We start from the raw sequence: 14785 nt of genomic DNA on the forward strand, positions 1-14785 counted from the left end.
TTTTTAAAGAGTAAAAAGTATTTATGTATTTTTAAAGAGTAAAAAGTATGTATGTATGTATGTATGTATGTATGTATGTATTTTTAAAGCTTAAAAAGTATGTATGTATGTATGTATGTATGTATATATGTATTTTTAAAACATAAAAAGTATGTATGTATGTATGTATGTCTGAATTTTTAAAGAGTAAAAAGTACGTATGTATGTATGTATGTATGTATGAATTTTTAAAGAGCAAAAAGTATTTATGTATTTTTAAAGAGTAAAAAGTATGTATGTATGTATGTATGTATGTATGTATTTTTAAAGCATAAAAAGTATGTGTATGCATGTATGAATTTTTAAAGCATAAAAAGTATGTATGTATGTATGTATGTATGTATGTATGTATGTATATATGTATTTTTAAAACATAAAAAGTATGTATGTATGTATGTATGTATGTATGTCTGAATTTTTAAAGAGTAAAATGTATGTATGTATGTATGTATGTATGAATTTTTAAAGAGTAAAAAGTATTTATGTATTTTTAAAGAGTAAAAAGTATGTATGTATGTATGTATGTATTTTTAAAGCATAAAAAGTATGTATGCATGTATGTATGCATGTATGTATGTATTTATTTTTAACGCGTAAAAAGTATGTATGGATATATGTATGTATTTTTAAAGAGTAAAACTATGTATGTATGTATGTATGTACTTATGTATTTTTGAAGCATAAAAAGTATATGTATGCATGTATGAATTTTTAAAGCATAAAAACTATGTATGTATGTATGTATTTATATATGTATTTTTAAAACATAAAAAGTATGTATGTTTGTATGTATGTCTGAATTTTTAAAGAGTAAAAAGTATGTATGTATGTATGTATGTATGAATTTTTAAAGAGTAAAAAGTATTTATGTATTTTTAAAGAGTAAAAAGTATGTATGCATGTATGTATGTATGTATGTATTTTTAAAGCATAAAAAGTATGTGTATGCATGTATGAATTTTTAAAGCATAAAAACTATGTATGTATGTATGTATTTATATATGTATTTTTAAAACATAAAAAGTATGTATGTTTGTATGTATGTCTGAATTTTTAAAGAGTAAAAAGTATGTATGTATGTATGTATGTATGAATTTTTAAAGAGTAAAAAGTATTTATGTATTTTTAAAGAGTAAAAAGTATGTATGCATGTATGTATGTATGTATGTATTTTTAAAGCATAAAAAGTATGTGTATGCATGTATGAATTTTTAAAGCATAAAAAGTATGTATGTATGTATATATGTATTTTTAAAACATAAAAAGTATGTATGTATGTATGTATGTATGTCTGAATTTTTAAAGAGTAAAAAGTATGTATGTATGTATGTATGTATGTATGTATGAATTTTTAACGAGTAAAAAGTATTTATGTATTTTTAAAGAGTAAAAAGTATGTATGTATGTATGTATGTATGTATGTATGTATTTTTAAAGCATAAAAAGTATGTATGCATGTATGTATGCATGTATGTATGTATTTATTTTTAAAGCGTAAAAAGTATGTATGTATGTATGTATGTATGTACGCATGTATTTTTGAGGCATAAAAAGTATGTATGCATGTATGTATGCATGTATGTATGTATTTATTTTTAAAGCGTAAAAAGTATGTATGTATGTATGTATGTATGTATGTATGAATTTTTAAAGAGTAAAAAGTATTTATGTATTTTTAAAGAGTAAAAAGTATGTATGTATGTATGTATGTATGTATGTATTTTTAAAGCATAAAAAGTATGTGTATGCATGTATGAATTTTTAAAGCATAAAAAGTATGTATGTATGTATATATGTATTTTTAAAACATAAAAAGTATGTATGTATGTATGTATGTATGTCGGAATTTTTAAAGAGTAAAAAGTATGTATGTATGTATGTATGTATGTATGTATGTATGAATTTTTAACGAGTAAAAAGTATTTATGTATTTTTAAAGAGTAAAAAGTATGTATGTATGTATGTATGTATTTTTAAAACATAAAAAGTATGTATGTTTGTATGTATGTATGTATGAATTTTTAAAGAGTAAAAAGTATTTATGTATTTTTAAAGAGTAAAAAGTATGTATGTATGTATGTATGTATTTTTAAAGCATAAAAAGTATGTATGCATGTATGTATGCATGTATGTATGTATTTATTTTTAACGCGTAAAAAGTATGTATGGATGTATGTATGTATTTTTAAAGAGTAAAACTATGTATGTATGTATGTATGTTTAAAGCATAAAAAGTATGTATGTATGTATGTATGTATGTACGTATGTATGTTTAAAACATAAAAAAGTATGTATGTATGTATGTATGTATGTATGTATGTATGAATTTTTAAAGAGTAAAAAGTATTTATGTATTTTTAAAGAGTAAAAAGTATGTATGTATGTATGTATGTATTTTTAAAGCATAAAAAGTATGTATGTATGTATGTATGTATGTATGTATATATATGTATTTTTAAAACATAAAAAGTATGTATGTTTGTATGTATGTCTGAATTTTTAAAGAGTAAAAAGTATGTATATATGTATGTATGTATGAATTTTTAAAGAGCAAAAAGTATTTATGTATTTTTAAAGAGTAAAAAGTATGTATGTATGTATGTATGTATGTATGTATGTATGTATTTTTAAAACATAAAAAGTATGTATGTATTTATGTATGTATGTATGAATTTTTAAAAAATAAAAAGTATGTATATATGTATGTATGTATGTATGTATACATTTTTAAAGAGTAAAAAGTATTTATGTATTTTTAAAGAGTAAAAAGTATGTATGGATGTATGTGTGTATGTATGTATATATTTTTAAAGCATAAAAAGTATGTATGTATGTATGTATGCATGTATGTATGTATTTATTTTTAAAGTGTAAAAAGTATGTATGTATGTATGTATGTATGTACGTATGTATTTTTGAAGTATAAAAAGTATGTGTATGTATGTATGAATTTTTAAAGCATAAAAAGTATGTATGTATGTATGTATGTATGTATGTATGTATGTATTTTTAAAACATAAAAAGTATGTATGTATGTATGTATGTATTTTTAAAGAGTAAAAAGTATGTATGTATGTATGTATTTTGAAAGCATAAAAAGCATGTATGTATGCATGCATTTTTAAAGAGTAAAAAGTATGTATGTATGCATGTATGTATGTATGTATGTATGTATGTATGTATGTATGTATGTTTTTAAGCATAAAACGTATGTATGTATTTTTAAAGCATAAAAAGTATGCGTACATGTAAGTATGCATTTTTAAAACGTAACAAGTATGTATGTATGTATGTATGTATGTATGTATGTATTTATGTATTTTTAAAACGTAAAAAGTATGTATGTATGTATGTATGTATGTATGTATGAATTTTTAAAGAGTAAAAAGTATTTATGTATTTTTAAAGAGTAAGAAGTATGTATGTATGTATGTATGTATGTATGTATGTATGTATGTATGTTTAAAGCATAAAAAGTATGTATATATGTATGTATGTATGTATGTATGTATTTTTAAAACATAAAAAGTATGTATGTATGTATGTATGTATGTATTTTTAAAGAGTAAAAAGTATGTATGTATGTATTTATTTTTAAAGCATAAAAAGTATGTATGTAAGTATGCATTTTTAAAGAGTAAAAAGTATGTATGTAAGTATGTATGTATGTTTAAAGGATAAATAGTATGTATGTATTTTTAAAGCATAAAAAGTATGTGTGCATGTATGTATGCATTTTTAAAGCGTAACAAGTATGTATGTATGTATGTATTTATGTATTTTAAAAACGTAAAAAGTATGTATGTATGTATGTATGTATGTATGTATGTATTTTTAAAGAGTAAAAAGTATGTATGTATGTATGTATATATGTATATATGTATTTTTAAAGAGTAAAATATATGTATGTATGTATGTATGAATTTTTAAAACGTAAAAAGTACGTATGTATTTTTAAAGAGTAAAATGTATGTATGTATGTATGTATGTATGTATGTTTAAAGCATAAAAAGTACGTATGTATGTATTTTTAAAACGTAAAAAGTATGTTTATATGTATGTATGTATGTATGTATATATGTATGCATGTATGTATTTTTAAAGAGTAAAAAGTATGTATGTATGTATGTATGTATGTATGTAAGTTTAAAGAGTAAAATCTATGTATGTATGTATGTATGTATGTATGTATGTATGTTTGAATGTACTTTTAAAGAGTAAAAAGTATGTATGTATGTATGTATGTATGTATGTATGTTTGTATGTATGTTTAAAGCATAAAAAGTATGTATGTATGTATGTATGTATGTATTTTTAAAACGTAAAAAGTATGTATGTATGTATGTTTGTACGTATGTATATATTTTTAAAGCTTAAAAAGTACGTACGTATGCATGTATGTATGTATGCATGTATGCATGCATGTATTCTTAAAGAGTAAAAAGTATGTATGTATTTATGTATGTATATATGTTTAAAGCATAAAAAGTATCTATGTATGTATGTATGTATGTATGTATTTTTAAAGCGTAAAAAGTATGTATGTATGTATTTTTAAAGCGTAAAAAGTATGTATGTGTGTATGGTCATATGTATGTATGTTCATATGTATGTATGTATGGTTATATGTATGTATGTATGTATGTATGTATGGTCATATGTATGGTCATTTGTATGCATCTTCATATGAATGTATGTATGGTCATAAATATGTATGTATGTATGTATGTATGTATGTATGGTCATATTTATGTATGTTTGTATGTATGTATGGTCATATGTATGAATGTATGTATGTATGTATGTATGTATGTATGGTCATATGTATGTATGTATGTATGCTCATATGTATGTATGTATGTATGTATGCATGGTCATATGTATGCTCATATGTATGTGTGTATGTATGCTCATATGTATGTATGTATATATGTATGCATGGTCATATGTATGCTTATATCAGAGGTTGCGCTACACTTTTTCGTTGTCTGTCATTTTGACTGACAGGGTCCTAAAAATCCTGTCATAATCTATTTTTACCCGTCACTTTAATTTTTAAAATGATAATAATTACATATTCAATAGCATTTACTTTTCATTCATTTTTAATAAATATTCAGTCCGAACAAGCTGAACAGAGAATCCACACCGTACCTCTTTTATCAACACCATCATCGTTATTGGGCTTTTTGAAGAAACTTCAGCTGCTGACACTCAGCTGCCGTGACACTAGGTGCGTTTGAGATGATCCAGGCCTGTGCAGAATTGATCAGCGGTGATCGCCGCATAGTGCATGCCGGTTAGTTTTGTGTCCGACTTGATCCCGACTTGCTCTGACGTCATGCACACGTGGGCAACGATAACCTCACGAGATCGAGGCGGCCACAGTTTGTAGAGCCAGGCGCTGCAGCTGCCCTCCACCGACTGCAAACGCCTGGCTGTCACCTGATTGACAAGCTGACAGGCTCTGATTGGCTCTTAATTTTGACAACAAACACCACGTGTTGTATAAAATACTAATTTTCTGTGTAATTGTAATATTTAATGCTGGACATATCAGTCTTCTATCTATGTATACTCATATGTATTGCCATATGTATGTATGTATGTATGTATGGTCATATGTATGTATGTATGTATGTATGTATGTATGCTCATATGTATGTATGTATGTATGGATGGTCATGTTTATGTATGTTCATATGTATGTATGTATGGTCATATGTATGTATGTATGTATGTATGTATGTATGGTCATATGTATGTATGTACGTATGTATGTATGTATGTATGGTCATATGTATGTATGGTCATATGTATGTATGTATGGTCATAAATATGTATGTATGTATGTATGGTCATATGTATGTATGTATATATGTATGCTCATATGTATGTATGTATGTATGTATGGTCATATGTATGTATGTTCATATGTATGTATGTATGGTCATATGTATGTATGGTTGTATGTATGTATGTATGTATGGTCATATGTATGTATGTATGGTCATAAATATGTATGTATGTATGTATGGTCATATGTATGTATGTATATATGAATGCTCATATGTATGTATGTATGTATGTATGTATGTATGGTCATATGTATGTATGTTCATATGTATGTATGTATGGTCATATGTATGTATGTATGTATGTATGGTCATATGTATGTATGTTCATATCTATGTATGGTCGTATGTATGTATGTATGTATGTATGTATGTATGTATGGTCATATGTATGTATGTATGTATGTATGCATAGTCATATGTATGTATGTATGTATGCATGGTCATATGTATGTACATATGTATGTATGTATGCTCATATGTATGCTCATATGTATGTACGTATGTATCTATGTATGGTCATGTATGTATGTATGTTTGTATGCATCGTCATATGTATGCTCATATGTATGTATGCTCATATGTATGTATGTATGTATGTATGTATGTATGTATGGTCATATGTATGTCAGGATATTATTTTTTATTTATGATCTTTAGGGAGTTAAACTGTACTTTAATTTAGTTACACACTTGCTACAAGTTGTAAAGGTTGCTAAGAACGTAACACTGTTGGTTACTTGTGTTTTATGGCCCTGTAACCTTCTTATTTGGAAGCAAAACATGTTTTCACAATAATAATAAAAAATAAATAAATAAATAAAAATTGAGTTTGTATGATTTTCAGTCTGTACAAAATTTTATCATCTCAGAAAGTTTTTAAAAAATATATATATATATCGATATCAGTAAATATCAGTTATCAGCTATAACAGCAATATCAATATTGGATATCGGTATCGGTCAGAATTTCCAGATCGGTGCATCCCTAGTTTCATATTTATGAAAATTCACTGTTCACAATAATTTCTATTTTGGGAAGAAAAACAAACATTAATTACTTTTGGCAAGCTTGGCACCTTTTTATTTTGTCTTTTGGTTGGGTCAGTATAGTCTGAATATATATAATATAACATATGACTGGTGAAATCAATTAAAATGACAATTATTAACAAGAGCTCACTTGCTTATAATTGTTTGCAACATCTAAGTGATTATAATGAATTTGCACACACACACATTGAGTCGACATGTGTCTTAGGTTTTCAGTTATATCTAATTAATGCACTTCCAAAATATTTAAATGCACAATTTTTAAAATATGCAATTATACTGCATGGGACTGTAAAGTGGAGACTCTTGGGTACCTATAAAACCCGTCTTCTTTTCAGATATCTTGAGGTGAGAGGTCAAGGGACCCCTTTGAAAATGGCCATGCCAGTTTTTCCTTCGCCAACATTTAGCACATTTAACACTGGAGCGTTATTTCACCATCTTCTCAAAAGGCTTGCATTACACCAATGGATGCCTCAGGTCACCTAGTAACACATGAAACAAGTACATTCACTCCACAAACATGTATCCACAGCTACAAACAACTAAAGCTCCTGGCCCACCAGCGAATCACATTTTCTTGGTCAGTTTTCTGGCAAATCAAAATGAAGCTTGGATACAAATTTCAGCCCCATTTGCATAAAGTCAAACTATTAAATCTTTTGACAAATCCCAGCATTTCCACCACAAGCAAGTCCCAAAACCACCTGCTGTCCCATAATGGTTTGAGCATCCAGTGTGTTTTCATCCCAGGAGACCTACTGGCATTTCTTTGTTTTTGATTACCCTTCTTCAGACTGAGCTTTAACATTTTTGTTGCCAACAGAATTAATGACATTTTTGTCTTTGTGACTCTGCTGCTAGAGCGAGTGCAACTTGATAAAGGTCAGAAAAACTACCTGCAGCCACATGGTGGTCAGCTGTGAATGAAAGTAGCTCTTGTAGAGTTTGTATTGAATCAAGAGAGACGATTGTGTCTTTGTAACTCAAAGTGTGTGTGTGCATGTGTGTGTGTGTGTGTGTGTGTGTGTGTGTGTGTGTGTGTAGCTGATAGACAGAATGAATGGACATTTGTGTGTTTAAGTGTGTGTGAATGTTGGAAATAAACCCCTGAGAGGAAGACTTCCCATCCAGACAGAATGAATGACATCAGCTTTTGGCTTCCGGTGAGTCGGCGGTCTCTGTCTGTCTCTCTCCATTCACCCAGCGTCGCTCAGGAGGAGTCAATTACATCTGGGGGCGTCGCTATAGCAACGCATGGGAGCAATAGGAGGAGGCATGAGTCATCACTATTCTTAAAAGCTGTTTGGCGAGGAGAGGAGTGGGAGAGGGACGGGAGGGGGGGTGGCAGGAGAAGAGAAGAGAAGGAGGAGGAGGAGGAGGAGGACAGAGGAAAATGGAGTGAGGTATAAAACACAAGAGAAGAAGAGATTGGAAGGTAAAAAAGGAGAGAAAAGAGGGCAAAATAGGGTGGGGGTGAAAATAAGGGAGACTCGAGATGAGGAGAGGAGATGAAACAGATGAAAGGAGGAGGGGAGACAAGTTGAGGAAAGGAAAAAAGAGAGGAGAGGAAACAAGGAAAATGGTAAAGGAGATAAAACAGAGAGGAGACAAGGAGAGGAGAGGAGAGGAGAGGAGAGGAGAGGAGAGGAGAGGAGAGGAAAAAGTGGGGAGATAAGGAGAGAGGAAATGAGGAGAAGAAAGAGATAAGTAGAGGAGAAGAAACCAGGAGAAGATTGCAAAGGTGATAAGAAGAGGAGATGAAACAAGGAAGTGAAACAAGGAGATGAAAGATGGAAAGGAAGTGAAAGGAAACAAGAGATAAAACAAAGATAGGAAAGGACCTAAGGGGGGATGACACGTGTCAGGGCCAGCGCTGAACAGTAATGCATTACTCAGTAACTTACATATTACAGTAACAGTGTAAGGGATTACATTACTCGAATTAGGGAAGTGTTGTCATCATTTTGAGTTTGTTTGGCTACTTGAGAGAGAATCTGTGGTGATGGAATCGTATTCGAAGGCCACCCAGAGTTAAACTTCTACAGCTGATGTCTGCACAGTTGACAACAAAAGCTTTCTGGGTATTAACTGCCAACAAAGCATGAAAAAATATAGTAATGCTGTGAGTAATTACTTGTGGTAGCAGGTAAAAAGTAATGTTATTTTTTAAAGTCGTAATTAGTAAGAAGTAACTTACTAAACTTATTGTTGCTCTGATTGGTATAGGTAAGGTATTTTGGTCTGCGCCTGTGGATAACAGTCTCTGGAAATCAAAATGGCGACGCCAGGCTGAAAGGAGATAAGAAGAGGAGATAAAACATGGATAGGATGCAAGGAAAGGAGAGGAAACAAGGGGAGGATAGGAGGAAAATTGGGTTGAGGTAAAAAATAAAAAGATGGGGTGAGACATAAAAGTAGAGGGAGGGGCAGCAGGGAAGAAAGAATAAAGAAAAAAGATGAGTGGAGAGGGTGGGAGAGGAGAGAAAGGGTAAGGGGAAGAAAATGTGAGGCGAAAATACCTGGACGGAGAGATGGAAACGAGGAGAGAGGAGGAGGAAAATAAGGATAAGAGAGACACCGGGATTAATGAAATGGAATGGGAGGGAAGAGAACTAAAACACGAGGGAGGAAAAAAAAAAAGAAAGAAAAACAACCGAGAGAAATGAGACGTGGAGGGAGAGGAGTGAGTTGGCAGAACGGTGACAAGGCGCTTTGTTTATGGAGCAATAACAGGCTTATGTGTCTGGACTGTGGATCATTAATAAACACACACACACACACACACACACACACACACACACACACACACACACACACACACACACACTTAAACCGACCTACTGCAGGTACACATGCTTAATAACATACAGAACAATGTTTTCACTGTTTAATTGATTTTCTTTTCTTTTATTATCCCCCTTCTCTTCCTCCTTCTCTTCCTCTTTCCAACATTACAAGAAATCAACAGACATCTTTTACACATTTTTTACACATTAAACCACGACTTTGTTCTCTTAGCAGCCAAAGTCATCACAGAAACACACCCGTCCTCTTTGGCTGACATTAAATAGAACATTAAATAATCACATAAATAACTAAACAACTAAAATCACCCACGTTCAGGTAAAAAAAAATCATTAGTCCTATTCAAATCTAAAACTCTTTCCATGATGACTAAAAAAAAAAACCATATATATCTTTGTTCTACAGCAGGTGTTTCCAGGTTTTGGGGGCCAGTTCATTTTCAATCTAACCAGTTTGAAATGAACAGGGAGCCATTTTTTTTTTCTCCCGTTTATACTTCGGTGTTGCAGACAGAACATAATGATCACTGTTTCATGATAAAGCTTTAACTCTACAAAGTTTTGGTTAAAGTAATAAAAGCAGTTCTTTGGAGATTAAAGTGGTAAATTCACCACTGAATTTCTTCCTTTTTAAAATAACTGAAAGTGAACTGACGCCCCAGTTCAGTCACGTACTGATAAAAATCTTTAGATTCATGATATGTCTACCTGAGTATCACTCATCAGATCTTTAATTTAACATCAAAACACACACGCAATTTGGTTTGACAGCAGACACAAACAGTCTGAGAGTTCAGCATCAACTGAGAAAACTCATCAGGTAGTCGTCATTTGGTAAAAGTACATTTATACTATTTACTTAATCAAGTGGTTCTTCCCTTTAATTCTAAAGTAAAACTATACCACAGATTTTCTTGACATCATTTTTGATTTTTAAATGAAAAAATAATAAAAATACAGCAGGAAACCCACAGTTTTGACAATAATCTCTTAAATATTTCTTGCAAAAGTCATTTAAAGGCACCTTTACAGATAAATTGTTTTCCATTTAACAGCAGACTATCATTGAAAAGAATAATACAGTTTGAACAAGCTGGCTCTGGTTGTAATTTTTGTTATAAATACCTGTATTTCAGAATGGAGTCTTTGCAATTTTGGTTGTACGAAGTAAGCTAAAAATCCTGTGAACCGAAAGTACCACAACAGCCAAATTCGCTAAAAGACGCCACAAGCTGTAAGTCAAATGTTGCTAAATGTCACATGGATTTAAAAACACAGCAGCCTGTTCTGTTCCAGAGCTGGCTGTGATTAACAGACCACAGCGCTGCAGCACAACAGCGGGAGAAAAAAAAAAATAAAAAGCTAATCAATGACGGTTGACACTCTGACTCACAGCCTGTAATGCGTTTCAGTCGTACACGTCTCCGGTCAGGATGGAGGCAGCTGGTGAAATATTTTGTAAAACAGCATTTGGGCAGGAGAGAAAAAAACAAAACAAAAACAGCAGGCACTGTTGTTTGTTGTGTTAGCGTAGACAGCATCCAAATTAAACTAAAGGCACAACTGGTCTGAATGTTGGCTTGATGCACCGTTTCTCAGCTGGTTTATGAGTGCGTCGACAAACTGACGAGGAGGATGGAGCGGATGATACGGGTCCAGTGTTTTGGGAGCGGGGGAAAGGAAGGTGTGGCGATCGGACGTGAGGAACTGCAGCAGAAAAGTTTGAGTGGTTTTATTTACAGTCCATCCAGAATCGGCTTCTCCTCCAGTGTTTGTTTTTGTGTTTGTGTGAATGTGAGCAGAAGGACAGATGAAAAGATGAAACGGGGAGACGCACAGACAGAAGCCTTCAGATCGTGCCCTTAGATACCCAGAAGTCCTCGTGCTTCTCTGACAGACAGTCTATTCACTGAAGCTGAAGTTCAGGCCGGAGCTTTCTGTGATTGGGGAGGAGGGGCCGGCACTGGACACAGCACTGGAGGGGATACTGCCATCTTTAAAAAACAAAGAAAAGTCAGTCAGTTATCTTTTTAACGCACACATGAACAGAACAAACATGAAGCTCTGACCTTAACCATCAACTGAAAACAAATTATCTGGTACAAATGCTGAATTTTTAAAATCTCTGTCAATCCCCGATGGACAAATTAATGACATTACTTTCCGCCCAGAGCCCTCACTCCGCTCTGAGAGTTGGAGTGTAATTTATTTGTTACTGTGTGTGCGTCATGTGGAGGGGACACAAAGTGAAAAAAAGAGGGGGGGAGTCGTCTGGTAAAAAAAAAAACAAAAAAACAGGAAAGCAGCAGCGTCATCTCCTCGCCACTTCATCCCCTGTTGCCATGGAGAACTTTATGAAAACAGTTTTTTTGGGGTTTCATAAATCAAGTCACACGGACCTCAACGTGCCTCGACTACAACAGTTTCAACCTGCAGCTCATTACTCAATAAATTAGTGGATATTATAATGTTCAGTATATGAGATTTTTAATGTTAAGATCAAAACTGGACAATGACTTCTCTCTCAATTATTGCATATAAAAGTTACTTTCAAATGTCTGATTTAAAGGCAAAGTTCACCCCAAAATCAAAAGTGGTTATTTTCCCCCTTCCCTGCAGTGCTGTTTATCCGTCCAGATGTTTTTGGTGTGAGTTGCAGATTTGTGAAGACATCGGCCTTCTCTCCAGTGTAATGGGACTGAATGTAGTTCTGCTTGTGGTGCTCAAAGCGCAAAAAAATACATTTTACTTGATGTTTTAGGTAGCTAGCATTATCGGGATTTTTAGCAGGCCGCAGTAATAATTACATAACATGGATTTAGGTCACTCAGCAGATCGAAGAAATATCTCCATACCAACCTGAATATATTGGTAATTGTACAGCAGGGAAAAACAGGAAGTAGCGCCAGAATATTTCTGCATGTGACTCTGTGAATGAAGAGTTTATTTCAACCAAACCAAAGTCGGTGATTGTTGGAAGAGTGGAAAGACGAACCAAGTTTAGATAAAGTGTATGTTACCATGATTTGCAAAGTAAAATGCCTAATTTTGTAAATGGAGTCTGGTGGCGTTGAGAGCAATGATATAACAGTTCAACCAAAAAATATCTTACTTTCCACTACTCTCTGTAGGGATCTTTTCCATAATGTTGTCAGACACTACGAATAACAATCTGAGCCTGTCAGTGCCAAAAACGAGCACTTTTAGTGGAAATACTTTTACGTTGAAGCTGTTGTAGACAAATCTGTGGCTGCCGGCTGAGGCGTATACTGGGGTGAGAATGTTTTCACATCTAATTTGTTGAAAAAAGGATTTAATTTAAAACTAGTTGGTGATGTAGGAAGGGGAGACGAGAGGTCGCTCTGGATATTTAACCGCAGATCAAAAATGCGTCTCATGCTCTTGGAAAACAGGGAAAAGAAAATATTAAAATGCTCTTATTGTAGTGGTTAAATGCTTAAAAAAAAGCCAAAATGTTGATGATTGTTTGAACAGTTGAAAGACTAAACAAGACAGTTTGGGTGAGTTTTTGCTTTAACTTGCTTTATGTTGTTTACTTTATGTTTCCTCTTTTATCCAATGGTTTCCTGTCGCCTTACTTTTGTGGATCAAATGAATTTTACATTTGCTTATGTATAAAGCTGCAAGCCTCTGGGGTTTTTTGTTAAATCTCACCTGCATAATTTGCTTCTTTTCTCTCTTTAGTTGTTGTATTTCTTCTGCCCTCTTTTGATCTGTGAGATAAAATCACTGTATCTGTCAGTGAAGTCCAGTGGGCTGATGTGCTTTTTGTTTTGGTCGAAGTTGTTGGCGCTCTAGTGCGACATCTAGTGGCAGCACATGTTGTATGACGAACCTTTAAGGTCATTTCAAACCCATATGCATCAATAAATAATTGGAGTTTCTCCACAAGGGTGACCCCAAATGTTTTTGACACCAAAACATTCTCCATAACTGAGTGACGTCACCCTGCACTTGCAAACAGCTGTCCTCTAACTACAGCCAATAGGAGAACAAGCCGTGTCACGCCACCAGCGGAACAAGTGGCGTATTCATCCTGATGTAACCTCCAGCATCTCTGCCGGTACATCGTGTGATAAACGAGGCTAAATGAGTTATCAGCTGCTACAGCAACCCAGATCTGGAGCAGGACAGGAAAAAAAGATTGACAGAGAGATAAAATACCACCCAAAGTGTTTCATAATGTTAATAAAATGATGAAACGGGGGAAACACGAGAGCCGAGAGAGTAGATGCTTCATCAATCAACAACACCGGCACAGAAACGAATGAATCACCTCGCCACCCAGGGGGATAAGGGGAAGAGGAGGGTGGCGACATTAAGAAGGAGAGGCTGAGTTGTTAAAGAGGCTGTGATGTTCTCTAACAGTCCTGTTTTACTGTAGTTATACAGCTGATGCTGATCCCACAGGATCGTCCGTCTGACATTTACAGTCTGCTGTTGTTTAGCCTGTCTGACAGTTTCAGGGCTTTTTAAAGCGAGTTTTACCACAATTACAGCTCGTCTGGTGAAAATGTAGGCTGTTCTTGAAAAGCCCTTTCTACTTTATAGGTTAATATGCACATTTTGGAAGAGCTGCAGCTATTATTTTTAAACAGTTAGTCAAACAATTATTTTGTCAATCAGTTTATTTATCTAACAACAAATTTATTGATTATTCTAAAGTCTTTTTTTAAATATTTGATTAATATATCAATTAGTTTGCCCCAATCAAAATATAAAGATTTGTCTCATTAATATTTCAATAATTTATTCAATCATAATCCTGAAAAATGGACTCACAAACCACATTAATGACGATAATGATAACTGTGGCATATTTTAAAATCAGTCTAATTTCCACCCCATTTAACAGAAAATATTTGTCAAACGTCTGATAATATAAAATACTGATTGTTGTGACGGACATTAATTTTTTCTTTTCAGAGAACATCTGTATTTTTCCTTCAGGACTAAAAACTTAAAATCTTAATGAAATGGATCTATTTCACTGGAGTAATACGCAGTTAA

At 32.6% G+C, this 14785-nt stretch overlaps 1 protein-coding gene across 1 annotated transcript in view; it reads right to left on the reverse strand.

Moving 5' to 3' along the window:
- Nucleotides 1–11461: 11461 nt before the first annotated feature.
- Nucleotides 11462–14785, reverse strand: part of ppip5k1b (diphosphoinositol pentakisphosphate kinase 1b) — a 69154-nt gene continuing 65830 nt past the window's right edge. The window contains exon 33 of the mRNA XM_084735080.1: nucleotides 11462–11748. Within this exon, the coding sequence (XP_084591206.1) occupies nucleotides 11657–11748 (92 nt within the window). The 3' untranslated portion in view covers nucleotides 11462–11656. The remainder of the gene's footprint in view (nucleotides 11749–14785) is intronic.

The sequence above is a fragment of the Lutjanus erythropterus genome, chromosome 13 (genome assembly GCF_056507025.1).
Source record: "Lutjanus erythropterus isolate fLutEry1 chromosome 13, fLutEry1.hap2, whole genome shotgun sequence".
Classification (NCBI taxonomy): domain Eukaryota; kingdom Metazoa; phylum Chordata; class Actinopteri; order Lutjaniformes; family Lutjanidae; genus Lutjanus; species Lutjanus erythropterus.